Here is a 25446-nt window from a genome sequence, read left to right on the forward strand (position 1 = left end):
TTCTAAGAAATTCATAAAATCACTTTTTTTCTTATGTGATTAATAAGTGAACTGTTGATACTGGTTTAGAGTTAGATAAGAATGATTGATTGAATGTAGTACAGGGAAGAGCTTTGGCCAGAGGCCTCTTTGGTGTCTTGCACATAAATATCCTTGGATGACTCCCTTCAGCCCTATAGTCTTCCAACTTAGAGGATTTCGTAGGTGCCTGTAGCTCAGGCATCCTTGAATGACAATTAGGCAATACTGGAGAGGAGCATGCTTTTCTCAATCTGACTGGTGTTTTCTGCTGTGCCCAAGGCCGGATGCTCCTGAACGACTCAAAGAAAGGTCCTCCTCACCTGCACTACAGGCGACCATATGGCTGTGCAGTCCTAAGCATCTTGGATGTCCTACAGTCACTCACAGAAGTAAAGGAAGAAAAGGATTTTGTTCTTAAGGTTTACACGTGAGTAATGGACATCAGGAATATTAATGATTTGTACCATAAGACATCCCACCACTGTCCTTGAGAGCAGCAGTGCTCAAACCTTGAGGACATGGGCCACACAGTGGCTCACATCTGTATTCCCAACACTTTGGGAGGTTGAGGTGGGCGGATCACAAGGTCAGGAGATCAAGACCACTCTGGCTAACATGGTGAAACCTCGTCTCTACTAAAAATGCAAAAAATTAGCTGGGGATGGTGGCACGTGCCTGTAGTCCCAGCTACTCAGGAGGCTGAGGCAGGAGAATCGCTTGAACCCGGGAGGCAGAGGTTGCAGTGAGCTAAGATTGCACCACTGCACTCAAGCCTGGGTGACAGACTGAGACTCTGCTTCAGAGAAGAAGAAGAAGAAGAAGAAGAAGAAGAAGAAGAAAAAAAACACCACTTGTGGACATAGAATCACCAGGATGTAGGAAAGGGAGCATTTGAAAATGCAGGAGATTGATCTAAGATTTGGGGTGGGGCCCAGGCAGCGTTATTTTTAATAAGCTTCCCAGGTAATTCTGAAACAGCTTCGTTTGGGACCTTCTGTCCTAAAGCGACAGTGTAGTACACATTTTCTTTTTTCTCCAGAATTAACCAATCTTACATATTTGCCGAAAAGCTAACAATATACTTCTCATGTGCCTTGGCTATGAGAGTCTTGTGTGTCTAATGCTTGCCCACCAGTTATTATAACTGAGCTGGCTAATGATCAAGATTGTTTAAAAGAATGATCATGAGTCAAGTTTCTCTATCTTTGAAAGATAGCCAGTTTTTCTGAGGAGCCAAGATATTATTCTTCACTTGTGCCACTGGAATCGATAAGTCACATCCAGCCAGGCAAGGCATTATTTTTAGTGATCTTCAACCAAGGGATATTGTCTTAGATAAGCAGTCCATCTCCTTCTAACTTGTGAAACAATAGGAAAAACACAATAATGAAAAGAAGTGCAGAATTCAGTCATATACTTCTTCTTTGCTCATATAGAGTTAGACACAAATTGTAGTGCTAAAAAATGATCACTGGTGAGTTTATTAAGTTTTTAAAGCAAGTATATTTAAAACTATGAGAATTTTTAAAAACTCATCTTTCAGTTTAAACCCAGTATTGTTTGTCCAAATTAAATCAAATACTGCTAATCACCATGTTAATGTATCTTCACCATAATACTGTATAGAGATTTTTCTGTATTATCTGTTGCTCTTTCTGACTTGGGCATGAAATAAGCTTAATTCACAATATTCGTTAAGCCACATTAGATTAATTTCAAAATAAAATCCCAATCTCCTCACTACGTATTTTCCCTTCAGCTTTGTTCTCTTCAGAGTTGTATACTTTATGGGATGAGGAATCTTCCTTTGGAATCATAACTTACAAAGAAAATTTTGGGGCCGGGCGCGGTGGCTCAAGCCTGTAATCCCAGCACTTTGGGAGGCCGAGACGAGCGGATCACGAGGTCAGGAGATTGAGACCATCCTGGCTAACACGGTGAAACCCCGTCTCTACTAAAAATACAAAAACTAGCCGGGCGAGGTGGCAGGCGCCTGTAGTCCCAGTTACTCGGGAGGCTGAGGCAGGAGAATGGCATAAACCCGGGAGGCGGAGCTTGCAGTGATCTGAGATCCGGCCACTGCACTCCAGCCTGGGCGACAGAGTGAGACTCCATCTCAAAAAAAAAAAAAAAGAAAATTTTGGCTGGTTTTCTCCTCCTTCCATGCGTCAGTCACAGGCTTTCTCCATTTACCAAATCCTCACATTGATGGGTGTTGGAACCTGCTGGTTTATATGCCTTCCTCCCTTTGAAAAGGACTAAACAGAAATCCAAAATCATCATTATCATCTCACTCCACTGTATTCCTTCTAAGGGCAACGGATTTATAGAGAGCACTCCAGAATTGTTATCTCTTTGCATGTATTATTCCTTCCTCGTTTCGGTGCAAATTTTCATTACAGATAGGAGCTTGCACAGCATTCCTCCTGAAATCATGCTGTCAGGCTTAATTGGCCTAATTGCTTCTAAAGCAACAGCTTTCTGCGAGAAACAGGATTCATGTATATATTTTTCTTAGCTCCTTCTTATGGATGGGCTGTGTCTAATATACTAGCTCTAAAAAGCTGAAGAAAAATATGTTTATAGAGAAGATGTTTTTTTCAAATTTTCTTTTGAAGGATTAATAGAGTAAAAATGTTCAATAATTTTTCTACTTGAAAATATTAACAGACTTTCAAACGGACTATCAAATGCATGTTTGTGAAATTGATTTTGTGTGCAGTATAGAATTATTCTAGGATTAGTCATTTTAATCCACATCAGCACAGTGAATCTAGCCCCCAGGAGAAGCAATATTTTCCAATAAGTTTCAGGCAACATTTTTGTTGGTTAGATTGAATTGGAAGCTTAAAGAGTTTAATAATTGCAGTTGATAGTGCTTTAGCCTTTGCTAGGACAGGACTTTACACAGATGAAAACCTCTTACACAGTTTTAATGAATGACTTGGCAAGTATCTGATTAGTTGTTCACGTTCTCATCATTTCTTTCATTGTTCATAGTCAGCCTTAACCAGAGAAGATAGAAACTCCTGTCTGTCTCTGCCAAGGCCACTACTCTGCTATATAATGTTGTTTTCACATGTGTATGGGAAGGTACCACATCCTCTTAAGAAAATTGCAATAAGAAGCTGAGGCATGAAAACTAGGTCACTTCCTAATAAGTCAAAAGCCTTAAAATTCACAAATAAATAACCATATGTACATTTCAGTCTGATACAGATACCATATTTTTCTTTTTATTTTATTTTATTTTATTTTATTTTCTTATTATACTTTAAGTTCTAGGGTACATGTGCATAACGTGCAGGTTTGTTACATATGTATACTTATGCCATGTTGGTGTGCTGCACCCATCAACTCATCAGCACCCATCAATTCATCATTTATATCATGTATAACTCCCCAATGCAATCCGTCCCTCCTCCCCCCTCCCCATGATAGGGCCCAGTGTGTGATGTTCCCCTTCCCGAGTCCAAGTGATCTCATTGTTCAGTTCCCACCTATGAGTGAGAACATGCAGTGTTTGGTTTTCTGTTCTTGTGATAGTTTGCTAAGAATGATGGTTTCCAGCTGCATCCATGTCCCTACAAAGGACGCAAACTCATCCTTTTTTATGGCTGCATAGTATTCCATGGTGTGTATGTGCCACATTTTCTTAATCCAGTCTGTCACAGATGGACATTTGGGTTGATTCCAAGTCTTTGCTATTGTGAATAGTGCCGCAATAAACATATGTGTGCATGTGTCTTTGTAGTAGAATAATTTATAATCCTTTGGGTATATACCCAGTAGTGGGATGGCTGGGTCATATGGTACATTTAGTTCTAGATCCTTGAGGAATTGCCATACTGTTTTCCATAATGGTTGAACTAGTTTACAATCCCACCAACAGTGTAAAAGTGTTCCTATTTCTCCACATCCTCTCCAACACCTGTTGTTTCCTGACTTCTTAATGATTGCCATTCTAACTGGTGTGAGATGGTATCTCATTGTGGTTTTGATTTGCATTTCTCTGATGGCCAGTGATGATGAGCATTTTGTCATGTGTCTGTTGGCTGTATGATGTCTTCTTTTGAGAAATGTCTGTTCATATCGTTTCCCCACTTTTTGATGGGGTTGTTTTTTTTTTCTTGTATATTTGTTTGAGTTCTTTGTAGATTCTGGATATTAGCCCTTTGTCAGATGAGTAGGTTGCAAAAATTTTCTCCCATTCTGTAGGTTGCCTGTTCACAATGATGGTAGTTTCTTTTGCTGTGCAGAAGCTCTTTAGTTTAATTAGATCCCATTTGTCAATTTTGGCTTTTGCTGCCGTTGCTTTTGGTGTTTTAGACATGAAGTCCTTGCCCATGCCTATGTCCTGAATGGTACTACCTAGGTTTTCTTCTAGGGTTTTTATGGTATTAGGTCTAACATTTAAGTCTCTAATCCATCTTGAATTAATCTTCGTATAAGGGGTAAGGAAAGGATCCAGTTTCAGCTTTCTACTTATGGCTAGCCAATTTTCCCAGCACCATTTATTAATAGGGAATCCTTTCCCCATTTCTTGTTTCTCTCAGGTTTGTCAAAGATCAGATGGCTGTAGATGTGTGGTATTATTTCTGAGGACTCTGTTCTGTTCCATTGGTCTATATCTCTGTTTTGGTACCAGTACCATGCTGTTTTGGTTACTTTAGCCTTGTAGAATAGTTTGAAGTCAGGTAGCGTGACGCCTCCAGCTTTGTCCTTTTGACTTAGGATTGTCTTGGCAATGCGGGCTCTTTTTTGGTTCCATATGAACTTTAAAGCAGTTTTTTCCAATTCTGTGAAGAACTCATTGGTAGCTTGATGGGGATGGCATTGAATCTATAAATCACCTTGGGCAGTATGGCCATTTTCACGATATTGATTCTTCCTATCCATGAGCATGGTATGTTCTTCCATTTGTTTGTGTCCTCTTTTATTTCACTGAGCAGTGGTTTGTAGTTCTCCTTGAAGAGGTCCTTTACATCCCTTGTAAGTTGGATTCCTAGGTATTTTATTCTCTTTGAAGCAATTGTGAATGGAAGTTCATTCCTGATTTGGCTGTCTGCTTGTCTGTTACTGGTGTATAAGAATGCTTGTGATGTTTGCACATTAATTTTGTATCCTGAGACTTTGCTGAAGTTGCTTATCAGCTTAAGGAGATTTTGGGCTGAGACGATGGGGTTTTCTAAATATACAATCATGTCATCTGCAAACAGGGACAATTTGACTTCTTCTTTTCCTAACTGGATACCCTTGATTTCTTTCTCTTGCCTGATTGCCCTAGCCAGAACTTCCAACACTATGTTGAATAGGAGTGGTGAGAGAGGGCATCCCTGTCTTGTGCCAGTTTTCAAAGGGAATTTTTCCAGTTTTTGCCCATTCAGTATGATATTAGCTGTGGGTTTGTCATAAATAGCTCTTATTATTTTGAGGTACGTTCCATCAATACCGAATTTATTGAGCATTTTTAGCATGAAGGGCTGTTGAATTTTGTCAAAAGCCTTTTCTGCATCTATTGAGATAATCCAGTGGTTTTTGTCTTTGGTTCTGTTTATATGCTGGATTATGTTTATTGATTTGCGAATGTTCAACCAGCCTTGCATCCCAGGGATGAAGCCCACTTGATCATGGTGGATAAGCTTTTTGATGTGCTGCTGAATCCGGTTTGCCAGTATTTTATTGAGGATTTTTGCATCGATGTTCATCAGGGATATTGGTCTAAAATTCTCTTTTTTTGTTGTGTCTCTGCCAGGCTTTGGTATCAGGATGATGTTGGCCTCATAAAATGAGTTAGGGAGGATTCCCTCTTTTTCTATTGATTGGAATAGTTTCAGAAGGAATGGTACCAGCTCCTCCTTGTACCTCTGGTAGAATTCAGCTGTGAATCCATCTGGTCCTGGACTTTTTTTGGTGGGTAGGCTATTAATTGTTGCCTCAATTTCAGAGCCTGCTATTGGTCTATTCAGGGATTCAACTTCTTCCTGGTTTAGTCTTGGAGAGTGTAAGTGTCCAGGAAATTATCCATTTCTTCTAGATTTTCTAGTTGATTTGCGTAGAGGTGTTTATAGTATTCTCTGATGGTTTTTGTATTTCTGTGGGGTCGGTGGTGATATCCCCTTTATCATTTTTTTTTGCGTCTATTTGATTCCTCTCTCTTTTCTTCTTTATTAGTCTTGCTAGCGGTCTGTCAATTTTGTTGATCTTTTCAAAAAACCAACTCCTGGATTCATTGATTTTTTGGAGGGTTTTTTGTGTCTCTATCTCCTTCAGTTCTGCTCTGATCTTAGTTATTTCTTGCCTTCTGCTAGCTTTTGAATGTGTTTGCTCTTGCCTCTCTAGTTCTTTTAATTGTGATGTTAGGTGTCAATTTTAGATCTTTCCTGCTTTCTCTTATGGGCACTTAGTGCTCTAAATTTCCCTCTACACACTGCTTTAAATGTGTCCCAGAGATTCTGGTATGTTGTATCTTTGTTCTCATTGGTTTCAAAGACATCTTTATTTCTGCTTCATTTCGTTTTGTACCCAGTAGTCATTCAGGAGCAGGTTGTTCAGTTTCCATGTAGTTGAGCAGTTTTGATTGAGTTTCTTAGTCCTGAGTTCTAGTTTGATTGCACTGTGGTCTGAGAGACAGTTTGTTATAATTTCTGTTCTTGTACATTTGCTGAGGAGTGCTTTACCTCCAATTATGTGGTCAATTTTGGAATAAGTGGGATGTGGTGCTGAGAAGAATGTATATTCTGTTGATTTGGGGTGGAGAGTTCTGTAGATGTCTATTAGGTCCGCTTGGTGCAGAGATGAGTTCAATTCCTGGATATCCTTGTTAACTTTCTGTCTCGTTGATCTGTCTAATGTTGACAGTGGAGTGTTGAAGTCTCCCATTATTATTGTATGGGAGTTTAAGTCTCTTTGTAAGTCTCTAAGGACTTGCTTTATGAATCTGGGTGCTCCTGTATTGGGTGCATATATATTTAGGATAGTTAGCTCTTCCTGTTGAATTGATCCCTTTACCATTATGTAATGGCCTTCTTTGTCTCTTTTGATCTTTGATGGTTTAAAGTCTGTTTTATCAGAGACTAGGATTACAACCCCTGCTTTTTTTTGTTCTCCATTTGCTTGGTAGATCTTCGTCCATCCCTTTATTTTGAGCCTATGTACGTCTCTGCATGTGAGATGGGTCTCCTGAATACAGCAGACTGATGGGTCTTGACTCTTTATCCAGTTTGCCAGTCTGTGTCTTTTAATTGGAGCATTGAGTCCATTTACATTTAAGGTTAATATTGTTGTGTGTGAACTTGATCCTGTCATTATGATATTAACTGGTTATTTTGCTCGTTAGTTGATGCAGTTTCTTCCTAGCCTCGATGGTCTTTACATTTTGGCATGTTTTTGCAATGGCTGGTACCGGTTGTTCCTTTCCATGTTTAGGGCTTCCTTCAGGGTCTCTTGTAAGGCAGGCCTGGTGGTGACAAAATCTCTAAGCATTTGCTTATCTGTAAAGGATTTTATTTCTCCTTCACTTATGAAACTTAGTTTGGCTGGATATGAAATTCTGGGTTGAAAATTATTTTCTTTAAGAACGTTGAATATTGGCCCCCACTCTCTTCTGGCTTGTAGAGTTTCTGCCGAGAGATCTGCTGTTAGTCTGATGGGCTTCCCTTTGTGGGTAACCCGACCTTTCTCTCTGGCTGCCCTTAAGATTTTTTCTTTCATTTCAACTTTGGTGAATCTGGCAATTATGTGTCTTGGAGTTGCTCTTCTGGAGGAGTATCTTTGTGGCGTTCTCTGTATTTCCTGAATTTGAATGTTGGCCTGCCCTACTAGGTTGGGGAAGTTCTCCTGGATGATATCCTGAAGAGTGTTTTCCAACTTGGTTCCATTTTCCCCCTCACTTTCAGGCACCCCAATCAGACGTAGATTTGGTCTTTTTACATAATCCCATACTTCTTGCAGGCTTTGTTTGTTTCTTTTTCTTTTTTTTCTTTTGGTTTCTCTTCTCGCTTCATTTCTATCATTTGATCCTCAATCGCTGATACTCTTTCTTCCAGTTGATCGAGTCGGTTACTGAAGCTTGTGCATGTGTCACGTATTTCTCGTGTCATGGTTTTCATCTCTGTCATTTCGTTTATGACCTTCTCTGCATTAATTATTCTAGCTGTGAATTCTTCCACTCTTTTTTTCAAGATTTTTAGTTTCTTTGCGCTGGGTACGTAATTCCTCCTTTAGCTCGAGAAGTTTGATGGACTGAAGCCTTCTTCTCTCATCTCGTCAAAGTCATTCTCTGACCAGCTTTGATCTGTTGCTGGCGATGGGCTGCGCTCCTTTGCGGGGGAGATGCGCTCTTATTTTTTGAATTTCCAGCTTTTCTGCCCTGCTTTTTCCCCATCTTTGTGGTATTATCTGTCTCTGATCTTTGATGATGGTGACGTACTGATGGGGTTTTGGAATAGATGTCCTTCCTGTTTGATAGTTTTCCTTCTGACAGTCAGGACCCTCAGCTATAGGTCTGTTCGAGATTGCTTGAGGTCCACTCCCGACCCTGTTTGCCTGGGTATCAGCAGCAGAGGTTGCAGAAGATAGAATATTGCTGAACAGCGAGTGTACCTGTCTGATTCTTCCTTTGGAAGCTTCCTCTCAGGGGTGTACTCCACCCTGTGAGGTGTGGGGTGTCAGACTGCCCCTAGTGGGGGATGTCTCCCAGCTAGGCTACTCAGGGGTCAGGGACCCACCTGAGCAGGCAGTCTGTCCGTTCTCAGATCTCAACCTCCGCCTTGGGAGATCCACGGCTCTCCCCAAAGCTTTCAGACAGAGTCGTTCACGTCTGCACAGGCCCCCGCTGCTTCCCCTGTTGGTCTTCAGCTGTGCGCTGTCCCCAGAGTTGTAGTCTACAGAGACAGGCAGGCTTCCTTGAGCTGCTGTGAGCTCCACCCAGTTCGAACTTCTCAGCGGCTTTGTTTACCTACTTAAGCCTCAGCAATGGCGGGCGCCCCTCCCCCAGCCTCGCTGCTGCCTTGTGGATAGATCGCCGCAGACTGCTGTGTTAGCAATGAGGGAGGCTCCGTGGGCGTGGGACCCTCCTGACCAGGAGTGGGATATATTCTCCTGGTGTGCCTGTTTGCTTAAAGCGCAGTATTGGGGTGGGAGTTACCCGATTTTCCAGGTGTTGTGTGTCTCAGTTCCCCTTGCTAGGAAAAGGGATTCCCTTCCCCCTTGCGCTTCCAGGTGAGGCAATGCCTCGCCCTGCTTCACCTCTCGCTGGTCAGGCTGCAGCAGCTGACCAGCACCGATTGTCCGGCACTCCCTAGAGAGATGACCCCAGTACCTCAGTTGAAAATGCAGGAATCACCGGTCTTCTGTGTCGCTCACGCTGGGAGTTGGAGACTGGAGCTGTTCCTATTCGGCCATCTTGCTCCGCCCCACCATATTTTTCTTGACCAGAAGGACAAGGGGTCACAAGCAGGCACAGGGCATGCTGTACTTAGAACCCAAAAATCAGGAGCTAAAGCCCACATTGGAGGAGGTGGGTGTCCATAAATAATGCATGTAACCAAATACAAGATGGCTTTGAATATGCAATGATTGCTGTCCAATTTTACAATGAAAAATGTCCAAATAAACGTATTTAGGCCAACCTTAATGAAACAGATAAATACATATTTTGAACATTAAATTTTTAATTTGGGTTACAATATATTTTATATTTTAAAATATGTATTACAATTTATGTAATACACATATTATATAAAATCACATATTATGTAAAATTGAGGTGTATTGCTTATTCTTGACTCTCAAATTTTATGAAAAAATTTATTTAAATTATTCATATGCAGCCATGTCATGAGGTCTTTGTCTTCACTTAAGCCACTTTCTGAATTATCTGACACAGTTTTCCGAGGCACATTATTTTTACTCCCATCAGATTGGCTTTGATGCATCATTCTTTGACACTTTCATGACGCTTTCACACTGGAAATTCATCTTGAGGCACAAGATGATACCGCCACTTACTTTTATGGTGATTTTTACAGTCTCATTTAACACCAGTTTGGTGATCATATCCCAACCATAATTACTAAATCTATGTAGCTTTGCTCTTTTTAGAAAAAAAAAAAGCCAACCAATTCTGCCAGATAACCTTCATAAGCATCTAAAAACTCCCATTGATTGAGGTAATTTCAGGTTAGCATAACTTACCCAAATAGTGCTGCGATGTTCAAAATGAAGAGATTCAGGTTGGGCATGGTGGCTTACGCCTATAAATCCCAGCATTTTGGGAGGCTGAGGCAGGTGGATCACAAGGTCAGGAGATCGAGACCATCATGGCTAACACTGTGAAACCCTGTCTCTACTAAAAACACAAAAAATTAGCCATGCGTGGTGGCGGGCACCTGTAGTCCCAGCTACTCAGGAGGCTGAGGCAGAAGAATGGCGTGAACCCAGGAGACAGAACTTGCAGTGAACTGAGATGGCGGCACTGCACTCCAGCCTGGGCGATAGAGCAAGACTCCATCTCAAAAAAAAAAAAGAGAGATTCAGAGAATGCCCCATACCATGAAAGGCTTTATGAGACTGGAAACATCAAGTGGCATTCACCTATTGTGTACCCACAAAAATTAAAAATGTGAAGAAATAAACTTCTTTTAATTAAAGCAATATGAGGTGGCAACCTCTTCTGTGAGTGATGACTGGAAGGGAACTGCTCCTCATATTTGGGATAGACACTAGGCCTATTCAGGCATTTTTTGAGAATAGTGTCTTTGGGTTCTTTGCTTCGTAATCACCTTACCCACGTAACTGTCTTAAGAGTACTTGTTTAGGAGCCTTTTTTTTTTTCTTTTTTGATGCGGAGTCTCACACTGTCGCCAAGGCTGGAGTGCAGAGTGCAGTGGCGCGATCTCGCCTCACTGCAGCCTCCACTTCGTGGGTTCAAGCCATTTTCCTCCGTCAGCCTCCCGAGTAGCTAGCTGGAACCACAGGCACTCACCGCCACGCCCGGCTAATTTTTGTATTTTTAGTAGAGGTGGGGTTTCACCGTGTTGGCCAGGATGGTCTTGATCTCCTGACTTCATACTCAGCCTCCCAAAGTGCTGGAATTATAGGCGTGAGTCACCATGCCCAGCCTATATATATTCTTTATTATTCATCTGTTGATGGTTGCTTGTTTCCATACCATGGCTAGTGTATATAATACTGTAGTAAACCTGGGAGTGCAGATACCTCTTCAAGATACTGATTTCTTTTTCTTTGGGATATTCCAGAAGTGTGATTGCAGGATCAAATAGTTGTTCTATTTTTAATTTTTTGAGGAACTGCCATACCGTAATGGCTATACCAATTTACGTTTCCATCAACAGTGTTCAAGAGTTCCTTTGTCTTCACACTCTTGTCATCACTTGTTATCTCTTGTTTTGTGATTACAACCATCCTAAAAGATGTTAGGTGATATCTCATTTTCTTTTTGATTTGCATTTTCCTGATGGTTAGTGATATTGAGTACCTTTTCATATGCCTGTTGGCCATTTTTGTGTCTTCTTTGGGAAAATGTCTTTCAGGCCTTTTTGCCTGTTTTGTAATTGTTTGTTTTTATGGAATTCAGTTATATGAGTTCTTTATATAGTTTTAGATATTAATCCCCTATCAGTTACATGGTTTGCAAATATTTCTTCTCATTCCATAGATTGCCTTTTCATTTTGTTGATTGTTTCCTTTGCTGTGAAGAAGCTTTTTAGTTTGATATAGTTCCATTCATTTATTTTGGCTTGCCTGTATATTTCATGTCATATCTCAGAAAATCACTGCTAAGACCCAATGTCAAGGAGCTTTTATTTCTGTTTTCTCCTAGGAGTTTTACACTTTTAGGTCTTATATTTAAGTATTTAATGTGTTTCGAGTTAGTTTTTGTGTTTTATGTCAGATAAGGCCCAATTTCATCCTTTTATATGTGGATGTCCGGTTTTCCCAGCACCAGTTATTGAAAACTGTCCTTTCCCCATTGTGTATTCTTGGTGCCCTTGTTAAAGACTGTTCACTGAGTTTATTTCCAGGAGCTGTATTCTGTTCCACTGGTTTGTGTATCTGTTTTTATGCCATTACCATATTATTTTGATTACTGTAACTTTACAACATTATTTGAAATCAAGAAGTGTGATGCCCCTAGCTTTGTCCTTATTTCACAAGATTGCTTTGGCTATTCAGAGACTTCTGTGGTTCCATACAAATTTCAGGATTGTTCCTTTCTATTCCTGTGAAAAATGTCATTGGAATATTGATACAGGCTGCCTTGAATCAGTAGATCACTTTGGGTAGTATATGGACATTTTAAAAATATTAATTCTTCCAATCTATGAACAGTGGATATTTTTTCATTTATTTGTGTCTTCTTCAATTTCTTTCATCAGTGTTTTATAGTTTTCAGTAAATAGATCATTCACTTTCTTGGTTAAATTATTCCTAAATCATAAATGACATTGTTTTCTTAACTTTTTTTGAGAGCTTGTCATTAGTATATAGAAATATTGCCGATTTTTTATGTTGATTTTGTCTCCTGCTACTTTACCAAATTTGTTTATTCTAACGGTTTTTTGATTGAGTCTTTAGGCTTTTTATATGTATACAAGGTCATGTCATCTGCAAACAGAGGCAGTTTAACTTCTTCACTTCCAGTCTGGATGTGTCTTATTTTTTCTTGCCTGGTTGCTCTGGCTAGAACTTCTAGTACTGTGTTGAACAAAAGTGATGAGAGTGGACATCTTTGTCATGTTTCTGATCCTAGAAAAAAGGTTTTTAGCTTTTCACTATTGAATATGATATTAGCTGTGGGCTCATTGTAAATGGCCTTTATTATATACATTTCTTATATATCTAATTTATTGAGAGTTTTCATCATGAAAGGATGTTAAATTTTGTCAAACACTTTTTCTACATCTGTTGGAATGGTCACTCAGTGCTATTCCTATCAAAGTACTAGTGACATTCTTCATAGAACTAGAAAAAACTATTTTAAAATTCACATGGAACCAATAAAGAGCCCAAATGGCTAAGGCAATCCTAATCAAAAAGAACAAAGCTGGAGGTGTCATGCTACCTGGCTTCAAACTATATTACAGGGCTACAGTAACCAAAACAGCATGGTACTGGTACAAAAACAGACACATAGACAAATAGAACAGCATACAGAGCCCAGAAATAAGGCAGCATGCCTACAACAATCTGATCTTCAATAAAGCTGACGAAAACAAGCAATGGGGAAAGGACTCCCTATTCAGTAAATGGCATGGGAATAACTTTTTAGCAATAAGCATAAGATTGAAATTGGACCTCTTCCTTACACCATATACAAAAATCAACTCAAGAAGGATTAAAGACTTAAACATGAAACCAAAACTATAAAAACCCTGGTAGACAACCTAGGCAATACCATTCTAGACATAGGAATGGGCAAAGATTTCATGATCAAAATGACAAAAGCCATTGCAACAAATGTGAAAATTGACAAATGGGATCTAATTAAAATGGAGAGTCTGCATGAAAAAAGATACTATCAACAGAGTAAACAGAGAACCTACAGAAATAGGAGAAAATATTTGCAAACTATGCATCTGACAAAGGTCTGATATCTAGCATTGATAAGGAACTTAAACAAATTTATAAGAAAAAAGAATGCCATTAAAAACTAGGCAAAGGACATGTATGGACACCTTCAAAAGAAGACATACATGTGGCCAACAAGCATATGAAAAAGAGCTCAACATCACTGATCATTAGAGAAATGCAAATCAAAGCCATGATGAGATACCATCTCACACCACTCAGAGTGGTTATCATTAAAAAGTCAAAAAATAACAGATACTGGTGAAGTTGCAGAGAAAAAGGAACACTTATACACTGTTGGTATGAGTATAAATTAGTTCAACCATTGTGGAAAGCAGTATGTCAATTTCTCAGAAACCTAAAAGCAGAACTACTGTTTGAACCAGCAATTCCATGACTGTATATATACCCAAAGGAATATGAATTTTTCTGTCATAAAGACACATGCACATGTATGTTCATTGTAGCATTATTCACAATAGCAAAGACATGTAATCAGCATAATGCCCATCAATGGTAGACTGTATAAAGAAAATGTGCCACATATACACCGTGGAATACTGTGCAACCATAAAAAAGAACAAGATCCTGTCCTTTGCAGGAACGTGGATGGAGCTGGAGGCCATCAGTCTTAGCAAACTAACTCAGAAACAGAAAACCAAATACCACATGTTCTCAGTTGTATGTGGGAGCTAAGTGATAAGAACACATGGACACAAAGAGGAGAACAACAGACACCGGGGCCCACCTGAGGATGAGGGTGGGAGGAGGGAGATGAGTAGAAAAAATAACTATTGGGTACTAGACCTAGTACCTGGGTAATAATCTGTACAGCCAACCCTTGTGATACGAGTTTACCTATATAGCAAACCCGCACGTTTACCCCTAAACCTAAAATAAAAGTTAAAAAAAAAAAAAAAAAGAAAGAAATGGGCGTATTATTTTTATCCTCATCTTCTTAATGTGGTATGCCACATTTATTGATTCATTTTATTAACCATCCTGCTATCCCAGGGATGAAATCTCACTTGATTGTGGTGTATGATCCCTTCAGTGTGCTATTGGATGTGGTTTGCTAGTATTTTGTTGAGAAATTTTGCATCTGTTCAGAAATTTTGCATCTGTGTTCATCAAACTTGTAATTTTCTTTTTTTGTATGGGTTTAATACCTAAAATCTGAAATGCTCCAAAATCTGAAATTTTTTAGTGCCAATATGATTCTCAAAAGAAAATGCTCATTGGAGCATATTGGGTTTCAGATTTTCAGATTAGGAATGTTCAACCAGTAAGTATAATGCAAATATTCCAACATCTGAAAAAATTAAAAATCCGAAACAATTCTAGTCCCAAGCATTTAGATAAGGGTTACTCAACCTATAGTATTTTTATCTGACTTTAATATCTGGATAATGTTGGCATTGTAAAATGGGTTTGAAAATGCTCACTCCTCTTCATTTTTTTTTTTTTTTGGAGGAGTTTGAGAAGGATTGACATTAATTATTTTTCAAATGTTTAGTAGACTTTACCCATGAAGCCTTTTGGTCCTGGGCATTTCTTTGTTGGGAGATTTTATTACTGCTTCTGTATTCTTATTATTGATCTGTTTATATTTTTTGATTCTTTATGATTCAATCTTGGTAAGTTGTATGTTTCTAGGAATTTATCCATTTTCTTAGGTTATCTAATTTCTTAACATGTACATAGAAGTTTGTTATGATAACTTTGTATTTCTGTAGTATCAGCTGTAATGTTTACTCTTTCATTTATAATTTTATTTATTCGAGTCTTCTCTCCTTTTGTTCTTGGTTAATTCAACTAAAGATTTGTCAGCCGGGCGCAGTGGCTCACGCCTGTAATCCCAGCACTTTGGGAGGCGAAGGCGGGCAGATCACGAGGTCAGGAGATCAGGACTATCCTGGCCAACATGGTGAAACCCCATCTCTACTAAAAATACAAAAATTAGCTAGGTGTGGTAACACATGCCCGTAATCTCACCTACTCAGGAGGCTGAGGCAGGAGAATGGCTTGAACCCGGGAGGCAGAGATTGCAGTGAGCCAAGATCGTGCCACTGCATTCCAGCCTGGCGACACAGCAAGACTCCGTCTCAAAAAAAAAAAAGATTTGTCAATTTCATTTAGCTTTTCAAGAAACCAACTATTAGTTATGTTTATCTTTTCTGTTGTCTTTCTCGTCTCCGTTTCATTTATTTTTGCCCTAACTTTCATTACTTTCTTCCTTTTGTTAACTTTGAGCTTAGTTGGCTGTTTTTCAGTTCCTTGAGATACAACATTACATTATTTGAGATCTTTTTTCTGCAGGTAGGCATTTATTGCTGTAAATGTTTCTCTGAGAACTACTTTTTCTGCATGCCATAAGTCTTGATAGGTTTTGTTTTCATTTTCATTTATCTCAAGGTATATTTTGAATTTCCTTCTTTGACCCATTAGTTGTTCAAGAAAGTGTTGTTTAGTTTCCACATATTTGTGAAATTTTCAGTTTTCTTTATGTTATTGAAGTCTAGTTTGATACCGTTGTGGTCAGAAAAAATAGTTGAGATTTCATTCTTCTTGAATTTGCTAAGACTTGTTTTGTGGGCCGGGCGCAGTGGCTTATGCCTATAATCACAGCACTTTGGGAGGCCGAGGTGGGCAGATCACGAGGTCACGAGATCCAGACCATCATGGCTAACACGGTGAAACCCCGCCTCTACTAAAAATACAAAAAAAAATTAGCTGGGCATGGTGGTGGGCACCTGTAGTCCCAGCTACTCGGGAGGCTGAGGCAGGAGAATGGCATGAACCCAGGAGGCGGAGCTTGCAGTGAGCTGAGATCTTGCCACTGTACTCCAGCCTGGGTGACAGAGCAAGACTCCGTCTCAAAAAAAAAAAAAAAAGATTGTGAAAGAGTGGACAAACAGAGTCTTAGTAAGGTCTGCTGCCGTCAACTTTGTTACCTTTTGTTAAGTCAGCTTTGTCAGGTGACTTAAAAGAATAAGGCAATCTAAAGAAACAGAAAAAGAGAACCCCTATGAACTAGTGAATCAAATAAGAAAGAGATGAAAAACATAAATTATACAACTGGAGGTTCAGAAAATGAGGTGTACTGAAATAATGGGCATGCTGCATGCCATCTGAAATGGTTTGCCTTTTTTTTCTAGTGACTGTTGGTTATTGATAAGTTCTACTTTTACATTTAAACTACAAATCCTACATAATTCCATCAATAATATCTTAATTACTCCATAGTGGTCACATAAAATGTCACCTGTGCTAATAATAATGCCAGTATACATTTGTTTATTACTCTGTGTACTTTCAGGGCCCTTCTGGATATACAGTTTGAAACTCATACTAACCCTGTGTAATCAGTCAGGATATGGTCACACCCTGGTTAAGTAGGTGACCCAGCAAGTCGATAACATTTCTTGAAAGAATAAGATAATGCTAGTAATTGTAGTTTTATTTCAAAATTAATTTTTTGTTTAATCTGTGATGATTCAAAACAAAGCAACAATAACCAAAAATGCTAGGGATAGATACCATATCACAGGCTTTATAGAACATGTTACTTTTAAAGTGTTACTCTTCTTTATGATCAGCATTTAGTTTTTATTGCTGTTGGGCTCTCATACCTCTTATTAACCAATAATATAGGCATATATTAGATCAAAAATAGCATTAATATTTCTATTAGTTAAAATTTAGGCATTCTTTTTGTTTTAGAGGCAAACTATAGGAAAAATTTGGACATTGCTAATCTAGAGGTAACCCCTCATAGAAACAAATGCAGGGTGTATAATTATTCCCCACAAAGGTACAGGTAAGAACGCAAACCATATAGTTCAAAAGCTGCTGTAAAATAGCATTTAAAAATCAGAAGCCATGAGCAAAGCATAGGAGAAGGCCTATCCATGTCAGTTACAACAGTAAATGTAAATAAGATGAAAAAATATGTAAGATAAAAATTCTTGGCCGGGCACAGTGGCTCATGCCTGTAATCCCAGCACTTTGGGAGGCCAAGAAGGGCAAATCACCTGAGGTCAGGAGTTCCAGACCAGCCTGGCCAACATGGTGAAACCCTGTCTCTACTAAAAATACAAAAATTAGCTCAGCATGGTGGTGCATACCTGTAGTCCCAGATACTCAGGAGGCTGAAGCAAGAGAATCACTCAAACCTGGGAGGCAGAGATTGCAGTGAGCTGAGATCATGCCACTGAACTCCAACCTGAGAGACAGAGTGAGACTCCATCTCAAAAAAAAAAAAACTCAAAATAGTAAAAAATAAAAATAAAAAAAAAAGTCTTAAAATAGTCAACAAACAAAATCCATCTATATGATATTAATAAGAGTTTCACAAAGACTAAAAGTAAACAGGTTGAGTATAATCAAATACAAACAGAATGAAAACAAATGTCACAATATTAATGATAAAAATGAAGTATAAGGTGAAAGATACGAAATGGATGTGTCATGTCAGGAGTATCAGGGTTTGATGGAAAGAGAACATATGCCCACTGTAAGGTTAAATTCAGTTTCTTATTTTATCATGCAAGAACACATGATCTCATGGCAAGCAAAGTGGCCTTTCAGGGTTGGCACAAGCATGGCATGTGACATCACCACTCCTTCAGCCCCAGAATCCCTAGCAGGACCAGCCCCTGATTGCCTGATCTCTGCAAAGTAGAGGGTTGCTCTTTGCTACCCATTAAATTCAGCGTTCACACCCCCATTCTGGAGGAATTTTCCTGACCGTTCATGTACTTCTGTTTAAAGGAACACTGACCAAATTCAGCCTTAACATACCCGCCTTCTTAGCTAGGAAGAGAAAGTAGAGCCAGAACTGGGGGACCTTTGAAGAGTCTGCCTCCAGCTCTTTACTGTTCCAGAAAGCCCATTTTTTTCTTCACAGGGATAAAAGAGTCATTCCAGTCCATGGTGGAATTTATAGTGAAAATCTAATTGTCATGACCTTAAAGCATATAATAATGTTAACTCAAAGTTCTGGTCAATTTATTAGAAATAAAAAGCAAAGACAAAAGTATAGTAAAAAGATATTTTCACTTGCTTCTTGACAGATACGAACACAGAAATAAGTACAGAGAGAATCTGGATAAAGTTAATGTAACAGATAATAAAGGCATCATTGAGCACTCACCATGGGCTGTTATTTTTTCTCTTTTACAGATGAGGAAACAAGGTACAGAGTGGGGAGGAATGTGCCTAAGCAACCTGGTTAATAGACCATGCTTTTAACCACTTTCTCTCTTACCTTTAAGTAGGGTGAGCATAACTTAGTCTAAACCAGAACACGGTGATAGTCAAAGGGAGTGGTATTGATGTCAGGACAACAGGTGTAGAATATTCCAGGCCATATTGTCCTCCCAGCTGTAAATACATTTTTTTGTCCAACAAACAGAACACATCTTTTCCATTGCTTGTGGAACATTTACAAAAATTGTTCATAGAAAAAACTTCCATAATTTTCATAAGGCAGAAATTGCACAGCCTTTACTCTCTCATCCCAGTGCAATTATTGTACATTGCATCATACCAGTCATCCAAAGGTGGAATACCATAGTCATCCTGATATCAAAAAAGTATTTGACAAAGGTCAACCTTCATTTTCAATTATTTAACAATTTCAAGTTAGTAAACTATGTTATTCATTGCCATTTGCCCTCATTCTCAATTATTTAACAATTTCAAGAAAACTAAGAATGTTATTCATTGCCTAATGGATATCATAGATCTCCCTGGCTGAGATCAAAACAAATCAAAACATAGATGTAAAGCAGGTATAGATAAAAATAGACATACAATGTAGAACAGCATAAATATAAATATCTAATGTAAGTAGTAAGTAGTGTGGACAAAAGTGCCACCTTTGCCTGTAATACCAGCACTTTGGGAAGCCAAGGGGACAGGAGGATTACTTAAGTCCAGGAGTTCAGGACCAGCCTGGGCAACATAGTGAGATCCCCATCTCTACAAAATAAAAAATTAGCCAGGCGTAGTGGTGCATGCCTGTAGTCCTAGCTCTTTTGGAGGCTGAGGTCAGCGGATTGCTTGAGCCTGGGAGTTCAAGGCTGCAGTGAGCCATGATTATGGCACTGCACTCAGCTTGGGCAATAGAACGAGACCTTGTCTCAAGAAAAAACAAGTGCCAACGGGCGTGGTGTCTCATGCCTGTAATCCCAGCACTTTGGGAGGCCGAGACGGGTGGATCATTTGAGGTCAGGAGTTCAAGACCAGCCTGGCTAGCATGGCAAAACCCCATCTCTACTAAAAATACAAACATTAGCCAGGCGTGGTGACCGGCACCTGTAATCCCTGCAAGGCTGAGGCAGGAGAATCACTTGAACCCAGGAAGCAGAGGTTGCGGTGAGCTGAGATCATGCCACTGTACTCCAGCCTGGGTGACAGTTCAAGACCCTGTGTCAAAAAAAAAAACAAACCACAAGTGCCACCTTTGTTAGCAACAAACTTGAATTTGAGATCATGGTTTAGATTTATGAGCCACGTGGACTTGTGTGTTAGTTTTCTGTGGCTTCTATAGCAAATTATCACAAATTTGGTGGCTTAAAACAACAGAAATTCATTCTCACAGTTTTGGAAGCTAGAAGTCTGAAATCAAGATGTCAGCACAATTGTACTCGCGCTTGAGGTTGTAGGGAAGAACATATTGTTTGCCTCTTCCAACTTCTGGCTGTCAACATGCCTGAATGGGACCATATCACTCCTGTCTGCTGCTTTTTCACATTATTGTCTTCTCTTCTGTTTGTCTTAAATCTCCCTCTGTCTTTGTCCTATAAGAATATTTGTCATTGGATTTAGGGCCCACCCAGATAATCCAGGACAATGTCCTTATTTCAAAATCCTTAATTTAATTATATCTGCAAAGACCCTTTTTCCAAATAAGGTAACATTCACAGGTTCTGGGGATTAAAATAAGGACATATCTTTGTGGGGGCCATGATTCAACCCGTTACAACGTGTGATTAACATGAACACTTAATTAGAAAGAACTTTAAAATCACTGTCAATGTGGAGCCTTGTGGTGGAGAGATTGTGTGCTCTCTGCAAGGAGGTTAGTCCAAAGGAGGGAAGAGGCAGAACTGAGATATTCATACACATGTCGTTCTAGATGCACTGACAAGAGAATTTACTACTTCTCCCAGTAAGGTGAGTGAATGGGCAGAGAGGCCCTCAGTGTTACAGAAACATGGAAGGAGGAGTAAAAATAAATGTTTCTGCTAAATTGCTATAATTACTATATTCACATACAGGCTATTTGTCTTTATTTTAATCGACTATTAAAGTAAACATGTACAAGTTGTAAAATAAGAAATAGTTTAAATTTTTATAAATCAATGTGATTTTTAATACATTTCCTGTTAACTGCTGTAAGAACCTTATTCAGAAAGGCATAATAGCCTATTTAATAACATATAAACAGTATATTTATTATAGATTCAAAACAGAAAGTGATGGAGGAAAAACAAATGATAACCACAAAGTTCAGGATAGTGATTACCTCTGAGGAGTTCCTGAGAGAGAAGGATACGGGATTGAGGAGGAACTTCAGAGGTGTTAGAATGTTTATTTTCTAACAAGAGCAGTGAGTACACAGGTGTTAATGATACCAGTATTTTATCAGTGGAGGGCTTGTTAAAACACAGTACTGAATGGCACCCCGTGGGGTGTCTAATGTAGTAGATTGGGATGGGGTGCAAGAATTTCCATTTCTAACAAGTTCACTGTTGATGCCAATTCTGCTGGTCTGAGGACAGCACTTCTTATACATTTTATAAATTATCTTTTATATCCATTCACTGTTGTTAAAAAAATAATTTTGTAGAAAGAGTATACAAAGCAAAGTCTGTTTTTTTAACTCCCTGCTCTGGGATAAGGGTGGATTTGCTTTTACTTAATAGTCACAGAGAGGTAGGTGCCTTCCCAATAGAGCTAGCATAGTTAAAGGTACAGATTCCAGAGCTAAACTGCCTATGTTTGAATCTTGGTTCCACTATATAGGTTGTATGACCTCGGGCAAAGGTTTTAATTTGTCTATCCCTCAGTTTTCTCATCTTTAACGATATCTGTCCTGTTGGGTTGCAGTGAAGATCAAATGAGTCAATATAGATAAAGCCCTTGGTATGGTACCTGGTCAATTAGGAAGGGCCAGTTGCTACTATTAGGTTGGTGCAAAAGTAATTGTGTTTTTTGCCACATTACTCTAAGGTATTAGACTTTTTCCCTGGCGGTTTCCATCCTGGAGGTACTATTTAGTGTATTTATTCCTTGCTTTCCAGAGAGGACCTCCTGTTCAGGTTCCCCATAAGAAGCCACTAGTCTTTCTCTGCCTCCAGCTGCCTGTTTTCTTGCTAATAGAGAAAGAGGTACTTGGAGGAAGTAGTATTCTTTGAAACCTTCATATTTCACCTTAAAGTTTTTCTTATTGATTATAATAATATATTTGGCTTTTAAACCAACTGAGAAGTGGAGACTTCTCCAAATGGTGTAATGAGAATGAGAGGTTTTGATCTTTATTGCCCTGGATGTTAAGCCATAGTGAAGATTGTGATAATGTTTCTCCTGCTATCAGATACTCTCTAAAATTTTCAAAGGGTTATGTGATTCTTCAGTCAGTTCCAGAAAAGCTTTTATAGACAGAGGCAGAATTGTTTCTCCAGCTCTGTAACTCATGCTTTTAACTTCTGCCAAATTGGTGGTGTAACTTCAGTGAGAACTTGGTCAGCAAACAGCCTGTTGCTATTTCCTCTCTGAGTACAGTTTTTGTGCTAATCCTGGCTCACAGACAAATGTATGCACCTGGGTTCCTCATTAACATCTGACTAACTGAAGTCTGGCTATCTCCTTTAAGGCATGAACCCTAATTCCCAGAATTTCTCCATCTGCCACTTCCTGTGTGGCCCTTTGTATACTTGAAATAAAATGAATTAAAGTAGTTCATTTCTACTTTGAGTATTGATTAGACATTGATTAAGCATTGTCCTCTGATATGAAATTAAATACTTGAGGAAATCAAATCTGCTTTGTGAAAATACAAACATTTTTATTTACTTATTCATGGTTGATTGCATGTGCCTAGCATTGTAAAAATTAAATATATACTAACCCGTTCTTTGGTTTCTGGGTGTATTAAAGTGTGAAAGAATGGTGAGATACCAGTGGCATTTTTCCTCATTCTCATCAAGAGTGAGAAGAAGAGCTATCTTGAAATGGTTGCGGAGTGGGACGGGAAGAGTGAGAGGAAGAGGAATAGTAGGAGGGACTTTGGTCTGTACATCAGGGAGCTGAGACTCAGATCCCTATAGGATCTAAATGGTATGTGTCCTTTTCTCCTCTAGATTTCTAAAATTCCTTTTACCTCTAATATTCTGTAATTAAAGACATCATCCAAACCTTCAAGGAGTCTCATTGGGAAAACCAAACATAAATTAATTATAATACATGATAAATACATGATAAAATAGAAGTAAAAATAAAGTTTCACAAGAATAAACATGAAGGAGCAGTTTATGCCAGACTCCTACTCATTCTTAGAGTAGGAGATTATACATAAGCAGGGGCTATAGATTGAAATGTTTCACACAGCAATGGGATAGGGTTGGAGACATTGTATAAACTCATATCTAGCTTAATATAGGTGTATACAGTTACATATTAAAAGATTTTAAATATATTTACATACATACGTTAGTATACACATAAATATTTCCTCACTTTGTCAGCTGAGAGGGCCTACAGGAAACAACACTCCAATTGCAATGACCATACCTAGAGCCTAGACCTTGGTTTCTAATATCATTTTCAAACAAACAAAAAAATACAGACCAGGAGTGGTGTCTCACGCCTGTAATTCCAGCACTTTGGGAGGCCAAGGTGGGCAGATAACCTGAGATCAGGAGTTCAAGACCAGCCTGGCCAACATGGCAAAACCCCGTCTCTACTAAAAATACAAAAATTAGCTGGCCATGATGGCAGGTGCCTGTAATCCCAGCTACTTGGGAAGCTGAGACAGGAGAATTGCTTGAACCTGAGAGGCAGAAATTGCAGTGAGCCAAGATCGTGCCATTGCATTCCAGCCTAGGCAACAAGAGCAAAACTACCTCCAAAAAAAAAAAAAAAAAAAGAAAGAAAAGAAAAAACCCAGGGCTCTTTAGATAAATGGCTCAGTCTAGGACTAGAGTAGGTAATATACAAAATGATCCTAGAGCAGAAAGTGTCAGAAAGCAAAGACGTGCTCAAAAATTTTTTTAAATTTTAGAAGATCTACAGTGGTGGGAGTATATCAAAGGAACATTGAAGCCAACTGAAAGAACTTCCAGTGGCCAAAATTGGAACAAAAAAAAAAAAGATACTGAATTTTAACCCAAAGTATAAGATAAATATCCATGAGTCAATACTTGAATAAATATGATGGAATAAGTAACTGAGGGAGAAGAAACAAATCTGCTATGTAGAAGAATTTCAAGTAATGTATGTATATAGATGCTCAACCATCAAGGAGATGGAGCATAATTCCCCACTCCTTAAGTGTGAGATGTACATACTGAATGCTTTCTAAAGAGAACAGTGTGGAAAGAGAGCAGAGGGAAACTACAGTAAAGAAACCTGACAAGCACTACTTCAAACAGATGATCAGGGATAACATCAGCAGGCATAAGTCATGCTGCAGTATGTACCCTTGATATGATATGATGAGACTGAGGTGGTACCAGTAGAGTGGGGCACTGCTGAAAAGATACCTAAAAATGTGGAAGCAACTTTGGAACTGGGTAACAGGCAGAGAAACAGTTTGGAGGGCTCAGAAGAAGATAGGAAAATGTGGGAGAGTTTGAAACTTCCTGTAGACTTGTTGAATCGGGCTTTGCTCAAAATGCTGATAGTGATATGGGCAATAAGGTCCAGGCTGAGTTGCTATCAGATGGAAATGAGGAACTTTTTGGTAACTGGAGCAAAGGTGACTCTTGTTATGTTTTAGCAAAGAGACCAGCAGCATTTTGCCCCTGTCATAGAGATGTGTGGAACACTGAACTTGAGAGAGATAATTTAGGGTATCTGGTGGAGGAAATTTCTAAGCAGCAAAGCATTCAAGAGGTGACTTGGGTGCTGTTAAAGGCATTCAGTTTTATAATGGAAGCATAGCACAAAAGCTTGGAAAATTTGCAGTCTAACAATGCAAAAGAAAAGAAAATCCCATTCTCTGAGGAGAAATTCAAGCTGGCTGCATACATTTGCGTAAGTAATGAGGAGCCCGATGTTAATCCCCAAGACAATGGGGAAAATGTCTCCAGGGCATGTCAGAGGTCTTCATGGCAGCCCCTCCCATCACAGGCCCAGAGGCCTAGGAGGAAAAAGTGGTTTCGTGGGTCGGGTCCAGGGTCCCTGTGCTGTGTGCAGCCTAGGGACTTGGTGCCCTGCATCTCAGCTGCTCCAGCTGTGGCTGAAAAGGGCCAGTGAAGAGCTTGGGCTGTGGCTTCAAAGGATGCAAGCCTCAAACCTTGGCAGCTTCCACATGGTGTTGAGCCTGCCAATGCACAGAAGTCAAGAATTGGAATTTGGGAGCCTCCACCTAGATTTCAGAGGATGTATGGACATGCCTGGATGTCCAGGCAGAAGTTTGCTTCAGGAACAGGGCTGTCATGGAGAACCTCTGCTAGGGCAGTGCAGAATGGAAATGTGGGTTTGGAACCCCCACACAGAGTCCCTACTGGGGCACTGCCTAGTGGATCTGTGAGAAGAGGACCACCATCCTCCAGACCCCAGGATGGTAGAGCCACAGACAGCTTACACCCTGCACCTGGA

The 25446-nt window shown here is 39.4% G+C and overlaps 1 protein-coding gene across 8 annotated transcripts in view; it reads left to right on the forward strand.

The window, feature by feature from the left end:
* Positions 1-25446, forward strand: part of DOCK3 (dedicator of cytokinesis 3) — a 735684-nt gene that overhangs the window by 507936 nt on the left and 202302 nt on the right. For all 8 annotated transcript variants that reach the window (XM_033208879.1, XM_033208884.1, XM_033208901.1 and 5 more), the window contains one exon: positions 301-448. In XM_033208879.1, coding sequence (XP_033064770.1) covers positions 301-448 — 148 coding nt within the window. The remainder of the gene's footprint in view (positions 1-300; positions 449-25446) is intronic.

Source organism: Trachypithecus francoisi, unplaced genomic scaffold (assembly GCF_009764315.1).
Source record: "Trachypithecus francoisi isolate TF-2019V2 unplaced genomic scaffold, Tfra_2.0 Lachesis_group0, whole genome shotgun sequence".
NCBI lineage: Eukaryota > Metazoa > Chordata > Mammalia > Primates > Cercopithecidae > Trachypithecus > Trachypithecus francoisi.